The sequence below is a fragment of the Argiope bruennichi genome, chromosome 9 (genome assembly GCF_947563725.1).
Source record: "Argiope bruennichi chromosome 9, qqArgBrue1.1, whole genome shotgun sequence".
Lineage (NCBI taxonomy): Eukaryota > Metazoa > Arthropoda > Arachnida > Araneae > Araneidae > Argiope > Argiope bruennichi.
Genome location: NC_079159.1, coordinates 119,102,947 through 119,111,246, shown reverse-complemented (window position 1 = coordinate 119,111,246; position 8,300 = coordinate 119,102,947). Strand labels below are relative to the sequence as shown.

Genomic DNA, 8,300 nt, shown 5'->3' with positions numbered 1-8,300 from the left:
GAATTTAAAATATACCTACACATCAAGGAAGAAAGCAGGATTCTGCTCACGGCAGGCAATCATCCTAATTGTGTGACGTCACAAACTAGTTGTGAGGCCTTGTATTACGGAGGTCGTGGTACGATGAAGCAGTTCAATTATTGAAAGAACGATTTGCAAGTACTGAAGTATTGGTTCAAGCCCATATGAATAAAATATTATCTTTACCACCATTAAAAGATTCTAACGACATTCGGTCCTTCCGACAATATGTTGATAACCGTAATATTCAATTGAGAAGTTTGGAGTCTTTAGGTATTTCAACCTCACAATATGGAAGTATCTTGTGTCCAATAATCATGAAACTTATTCCGGCTGATTTACTTTTAGAATACAATAAATCAGAAAAACAAAATTCAGGTTCTAAAATTGAGGAACTGTTATCCTTCATTACTCATGCCTTAGCTGCCAGAGAAAAAACGCAGTCTATTAACAAAACAAATAAATCGTGTATTGAATTGCGTAATCGACGTATGGAGTTTAAATACCAGGATCGCGAAAATAAAAGAATAAATCAAAAAGGTATCTCTACTGCTACTGCTAATGAACTGTTAGCGACTCCTCTCAATGAAAATAGAAACAAAACGAAGAATAGCTGTGTCTTTTGTGAATCGATGACTCATACTACGAATAGCTGTGGACGTGCGATGACAGATCTTTCTCTACAGGAAAGAAAGAATATTTTATTGCGAAACGGTTGCTGTTTCAATTGCCTTAAAATAGATCGGCATCTTAGTAGGAATTGTCCCATAAATAAAACGAAATGTGAATTTTGTTCAGGATTACATCACAAATTTTTATGTTTTAGACAGCAACACATAGAAAGAAAAAATCTGGTTCAGACTGGGTCGACAGATCTAGGTAATCAGAGTGAAGAAGTTTTTTTACAAACTTTGGTTGTTTACATCAAAAATGGTAATTGTGAAAGGCTAGTAAGGGCAATTTTAGATACCGGAAGTTAGAAGAGTTATGTTTCGCAATACATTGCTAAAACTTTGGGTTTGAAGAGCCTAGGAAAACACAAGGTAACGCATGGACTTTTTGGCGGTCAACAAATGACTGAAGTGCATGATAGATATTCTATTAAATTATGTAGTCTGGATAGAAATTTTGATTTTACTTTGGAAGTTAACGATCAGAAGAATATATGTTTAGGAATATCTAGAATTACTGACTATCGTATTTTAAAGAAATTAGAGCAACTTGATATTTTTATAAGTGATTCTACTGTGAATAACAAGCATTGCATTTTTGATAAAAACGTTGATGAAATTCATATTTTGTTAGAAGCGGACATAATAGGAAAACTATTTACGGGTGAGATTAAACAAGTATCTAAAGGTCTCACAGCAGTAAATACAAAATTGGGATGGACTGTTATGGGAAAATCGAACTCTAAATCCACTTTTGAATCCAAAAATTCATTACTGGTGCATTCTTTGCTTACAAATCAGACAAAAATTTCGGACCTATGGGAATTAGATTCTTTGGGAATTAAGGACCCAAGTGAAAAGAAAACGAAACTTGAGTTGCAAGGTCTTACTTTAAAACATTTTGAGAATACGGTCTCGCAAAATGAAGATGGTAGATATTATGTATACATTCCTTGGATCGATGGACATGATAAACTTAGTGATAATTTTCAACTAGCCGAAAGAAGGTTGAAAAATACTGTAAGATCTCTAAAAGGTAATGGTAGACTATTAGATTATGAGCAAGTGTTTTTTGAATGGGAAAATGAGGGGATTATTGAAAGGGTTAATGAAAATGATCATGACAAAAATAAGAAAATTCATTACCTACCACACAGACCTGTGTTCAAAGAAAACTCGACAACCAAAATCCGCCCTGTATTTGATGGGTCCGCTCGTCATGGACACTTTTGTTCTCTGAACTCTTGCATTGAACCAGGACCTAATTTAATTGAAATAATACCTGCAATCTTGAATAGGTTTCGTTTAAGAAAGATAGGAGTAATATCGGATATTCGTAAAGCATTCTTGCAAATCGCTTTACACGAAAACGATAGGAACTTTCTACGTTTTTTGTGGTGGGAAGGTGGCGATCATGAAAAGGTTATTATTTATAGACATTGTCGAGTAGTCTTTGGAGTATCATGCAGTCCCTTCCTGCTAGCTGCAGTATTAAATTTTCATCTAAAACGGGCACCTGAGCATTTGAAAGCTGCAGCTGAAAAGCTACTAGACTCTATGTACGTTGACAATTGCGTAACGAGTGTGGAAACATTCGAAGAATACTTGTCTTTTCAACGAGACTCTAGAGAATTGTTGGCATTAGGAAATTTCGACTTACGTGGTTGGAGACATAGTAACATGCATTCACCTATTTTGGAGGAAAGCATTGATCAACATGATCTCTATTCGCCCGAGGTACAAGTTCTTGGTCTTTTGTGGAATGTGGAAAGAGATACTTTGTCCATCTCTTTCAAAGAGCCCGTTCTTGAAGAAGGACCCGTTTCGAAAAGAAAAATACTTTCCATTACTCATCGAATTTTTGACCCAATTGGAGTCACCTGCCCTGTCACTCTAATTCCCAAACTGATTCTGCAAGAGTGCTGGAAGATGGAAGCGTCTTGGGATTCTCCATTGCCTGAAGACATCGAGAAAAAATTTGAAATTTGGCAGCGTCAACTTAAAGACTTGAAAGAATTAGAAATTTCACGGAGGCTGTCACACCTCGATCTTAAAGACGCCAGCTTGTCACTAGAGGTATTTTGCGACGCTTCAAAATTGGCTTACGCTACGTGCGCATTTCTTCGAGTTGAGAAAGATGGCAAGGTGACCTGCCAATTAATCCAAGCACGATCAAAGGTTGCTCCTTTGAAAGGTATTTCTATCCCAAGATTGGAACTTTTATCTTGCATGATCGGAGCAAGGTTAGCTGATGCGATAAAGAGAGATTTGCATTTGGAAGATATTGAAAGCACTTTCTGGTCTGATTCAATGGATGTTCTACATTGGATAAAAAGAGAAGGCCCATGGGCTACCTTTGTTGCTAATAGAGTGGAGGAGATAAGAAAACTATCTTCTGTGGAAAATTGGAGACATGTACCTGGTATTTCTAACCCAGCTGATCTCCCATCGAGAGGATGTACAGTGAGGACCCTCATCAAAAGTCATTGGTGGGAAGGACCTGATTGGATCAAAAGGTCGAAAGAAGATTGGCCAAAATCTGCTCATTTTCCAAATATGGAAGTGGTTAATTCAGAAAAGAAGACTATTGTAACCGCTTCTGTTTTACAACTTGAGGAAAAGTATTATCATCGATTTTCATCGTATGTTAAAATTGTCCGAATTACAGCTTGGCTTTTAAGGTTTCTTAAGAATCTGAAGAATGGGAGAAATCGAAGAACAGTAGGTCCATTGAATTATGATGAAATCAAGAAGGCTGAACGTATTTTGCTGAAACAAGTGCAGTTAGAAGCCTTTTATGATGAGAACGACAAAAGGTTAAAATCTTTACAAGTTATCAAAGACTCTGAGGGAATTCTAAGAGTGAAAACCAGAATATTTTTTAGGGAAGACCATAGAGATTTTCGTCTACCCATAATTCTTCCTTCCGATCATCCTGTTGTCATGACTCTCATAATGTATGAACACGAACATCATGGACATTCTGGAGTTCAAATGCTTATGTACCTTCTTAGGGAAAATTACTGGATTTTGAAGTCAAGAAAAGCTATTAAAAAAGTTATAAAAGTCCTGCATCATTTGCAATAGATTTGATGCAAAACCGGTTTTTGTTCAAGAGGGCCTATTGCCTCAAGACCGTGTGAGAGATGCTGAAACTTTCGAAATCGTAGGATTAGATCTAGCTGGACCTGTCATCTTTAAAGAAGAAAGAAAGGCTTGGATTTTGATCCTAACTTGCGCGGTTTACCGTGCAGTCCACCTCGAACTTTTAACTTCAGTATCAACTGAAAATTTCCTACTAGGTTTGAGGAGATTTATTGCACGAAGAGGTCGACCATCTGTCATCGATTCAGATAATGGTACAAATTTGAAAAGTGCTCATCGTCTACTGAAGGAAGTTGATTTCGAAAAACTGAAGAATATTGAAGAACTAAGTCCTATTTCTTGGACTTTTATACCTCCAAATGCCCCCTGGTGGGGAGGATTTTGGGAGAGACTTATCGGCCTTATGAAGCGGATTTTAAGAAGAACTTTAAGAAAGACATCTTTAAATCATGAAGAAATGAACACAGTTCTTTGTGACTGTGAAAGAGTAATGAATTCAAAACCACTTACTTATGTTTCGGAAGATGCCGAAGATTTGGAACCCCTTACTCCAGCAATGTTCCTGCACAATATTAGAGAAACCGGTGTGCCTGATTTAGACCTAATTGAAGAAACTAAGTTTAATAAAAGATTGGCTTACCGAAACAGAATCCAAAAGGATCTAAGGAAACGTTTTCGATCGGAATACTTGGGACAATTGCGAGAAATACAAAAGGTAAAAAGAGAAACTGCTTTATGTATTGGAGACATCGTTTTGGTTGAAGATAATACCAAAAGATTGAACTGGAATTTGGGGAGGATTTTGAAACTGTTTCAAGGAAAAGACAATAGAGCTAGAGTAGCTCTAGTTAAAACCAAGTTTGGTTCTTTTCTGCGTCCTGTGCAGAAATTATATCCACTTGAAGTGAGCGAAAATGATAAACCTGTTGAACACAATACTAATTCTCTTCTAATTTCAGGTGCTAATAGACGAGAGACTTTTCCCATCTCTTTAGATAGGAAGACTTCCCTGATAGAGCCCCCTGATGGTCTTCCACTTCCTTCTGAAGAATCTGACTGTGGAACCGACATGGAGCCGACGATGGATTCTTCGCCTCTCCTTCCGAATGAAACTTCTCATCCTGTCTTACCTGACGGAACTGAAAAATTGGAACCAAGGCGATCCCGTTATGGACGATTGCTGAGACCTGTCCAAAGACTATGAACTTTTATTTGAGTTTATGAACAGCTTATAAACTCAAAGTGGGGAGTGTTGCAACGGGAAACGAACAAACTTTATTCGTTTTCGTAGTTTCCTGTAATTCCTTTTTTTATTATTATTTGTTTTTTTTATATATATATGATGCATCTGTTCATTTCCGGTCTGGTGGCGCCAGAAGGGATTATTATTTATATTGGGTTTTTTGTAATTTAAGAGTTGTCGGTTAGAACTCCCTAAGGAGTGCTTGTAATTTATAAAACTGCATTAAAAATGTTAAACAAAACGTACTCGCTGCTTTTGTCATGTGGAGAAGTTATTGGATATTTTTAGGGTAGGCAAGCTCTATCCCGGACATTTTGGCTCGAACTTTGATCAGCAGAAAGGTATGTGGATTCTTTTTTGTTGATCAATAGAAATTAAAGAACATCAAATCCGCAATACATTTCATCTTATTCATTACTCTGAATATCGGTATTAGTATTTGTACTAAATTTGGCTGTCATGTCAACTATAGCATTCACTGTTAAATTATTTCTTTAAATTCATTTTTATCCATATACTATATATTTAATTAGGATCAGGTTTACTGTACGGTCACCCTTGGCGCGATTTTTTTAGATTGGCGATAAATCTTTCTATATGGCAACCCCCATCCGACCGACAACTAATTACAATAGGGTAATGTTTATTGTTCATTATTAACGATTTCAGCGATTTGTTTCTCGTTTATACAAACTCGTTATACATGTTTATTGTTCATTATTAACGATTTCAGCGATTTGGCCGCCATTTCATTTTTTTCGGCAGCTAACATCTTCACTACGCTGTTTTCTTTAAATCTCGTTCATACAAAAAATCGCCATTTTGGCGACTTTTTGAAAAAGGCGCCAAGGGAGACCGTACAGTAAATTTTTACCGTTATTTTATTAGTTCAATTAGTATTATTTGAAAAATAACATTTTAATAATGTCTGTTAGCAAAGAATTGTATTTTATAGTGATTTTTTTTAACATAGTACTATTTAAATTCAATTTTCTTATGACAAGTATAAGATTATATTCAATTACATAAAAGTATTAAAATGTAACTCCCTGCGAATGTTTCGGTGGATATAAGTTTTTTTCTTTAAATTAGGGTTTGTTTTTCTAGTTATTAAGAAAACATGTTATATAGAGTTTCATGTTCATACTTGCAGCTTCCTCAGTATATTCTTGAAAGTTTAATATAATGGTCTTTTAAAAGATGTTCAGAATATTCACAATATTGCAGCCTGTTATTGACATTCTGAATATAGGAAAGGAATAAATCTCTATTTTTAAAAAAATGAAACCACTAAATTTTCCAGTTAATAACTGAAACAGAAATGATATTGAACTAATATATTATATAAATATAGAAAGCCTGAATGTTCAGCACGTCACATGTTCTATTTCTAGAGGCACCAATATGTTTCCATGTGAAAACTTTTTTAAAGAGGGTTAGTGGAATTTGGCTTCATTCTATTTAGTTGTAGATGCCTCCAAATAGGGAAAGTTATTTTATGGTCACCCTGTAGTTTAATTACACAAAATTTTTGAAATATGGCAAAATGAAGTTTTAAGAATTCATTTAAGAAAAGTAAAAATTAGAGCAAAAAAATTATAGTTAGGAAAGAATTAATGTTACCTGCTAAATCATGCAGCAGTTATTTTTTTCATGTTTAGGTGTATGAATATAATATCCTGAAAATTCTATAATTAAATAACAAGCTAATTTTGAATTAAGCAATAACACTTGGAAAAATGGAAATATAGTCAAATATCAAATTCTAATTGGTTTAACAGTATAATATAAACAAATTAATCAAAATATGAAATAAAAACTAAAGAAAATAAATAATATATAGCACTGTATTACACCATTTTTTGACTTAACTTTAATAAGTTAATGTCATAACTAGGCAGTTTTTAGAGTGATGAAAAATAATATACAGCTATAAAATGTAAATGTGTTCATGGTAATTTTTTTCAGATTTTTGTTCTGTGACATAAAATCATATTTACAGTGTTTGGGAATGAAGTAATCGTGTTATCTTCCTTTTGTGAATAATTGCAATACTTATTAATTTATTTGAAAAATCTTGGTTGGTTTCATTATAAGAGTCATAAAAAGAAATAGTTATAATATATATATAATCCTTATCATGAGAAAGGTTTTATTTGATTTGTCAAAATTTCTCATCTAAATCTTAATGCTTATCTTATTAAAATGATAGTACAAGTTTACACATTACTAAAGTTTCTACTATTTTAACAACAAAACAATGACAAAATGAGATTCTCATCTTACTGTTTATCAAATAAAATACAAAGATATCCTTACCAGATATGAAATCATGATAAAAAGAATTAAATAATGATTAGCAAGTTCATTTGAATCACAACAAGGAAAACTAAAAGATAAATTTAGAAGAGCCTACAGAAGCAAACTGTTTTTTGAGATGTAATCTAACTGACATTGCTCACAAATGGTAAAATGTTTAGTATGTAATAAAGTTAAATATAATAAAAAAAGCAATATATATTTAATAAGAAAACATTGTGTAATGAAACAAACAGAAAATGGATTAATAAAGGACAAGGGAATACTATGCAATATTAAAACATGACATTGTTTTCATATTTGTTATAGTCTGTTCCATCATTCTGTTATGCATTTCATAGTATATATATATTTATATTTGTCACATCAGGTGACCAGTTTGTTCACCAGGAATATTGGTTGGATTTGTTTTTAGATAAACTGTTTAGATAAAACTTCATATCAATGAGGTAGATTTTTTAAAAATTTCAAATGCAATTTAGTTTCTCCATTGGTATATTGTATCTATTTATTAAAAAATATAGCATTGTAGTTTTGTTAGAAACAAAGAATTTTTCAAAAGCATACAATATATTTCATCATTTGAAGAACTTGTGCTATTTGACTTTAAGAGGCAGAAAAAAAAAACTTAACACAAATTAAAAAAATTTAATGAAAATAGTTATTTCCATTTTTTTTATTAGTATTTATATAAAAATATGTTCTTTTCTATGAGAAGAAATATTATATTTCTATAATTTTATATTATTTATTTTATCGTTTTACAATAAAAATAATAAAAAACACAAAATAAAGTTGGATAGACACTCAAGAAACAAAGTTATAGCAAGTCTGAAAAGTCAAGGAAACAAAGTAAACAGAATGAAAGTAATTTGATTAAAACTTGTTTTAAATATTTACTTAACAGTTCATTTTTGTGAGACAGTTAAGAAAATGATATA

General features: G+C 32.9%; 1 protein-coding gene across 1 annotated transcript; it reads left to right on the top strand.

Moving 5' to 3' along the window:
- The first annotated feature begins 1,418 nt into the window (after nucleotides 1-1,418).
- Nucleotides 1,419-5,001, top strand: LOC129985069 (uncharacterized). The gene is made up of 2 exons (XM_056094990.1): nucleotides 1,419-3,694; nucleotides 3,780-5,001. Exons 1-2 carry the CDS (start codon nucleotides 1,419-1,421, stop codon nucleotides 4,999-5,001), a joined length of 3,498 nt encoding a protein of 1,165 aa, XP_055950965.1.
- The last annotated feature ends 3,299 nt before the right edge of the window (nucleotides 5,002-8,300 follow it).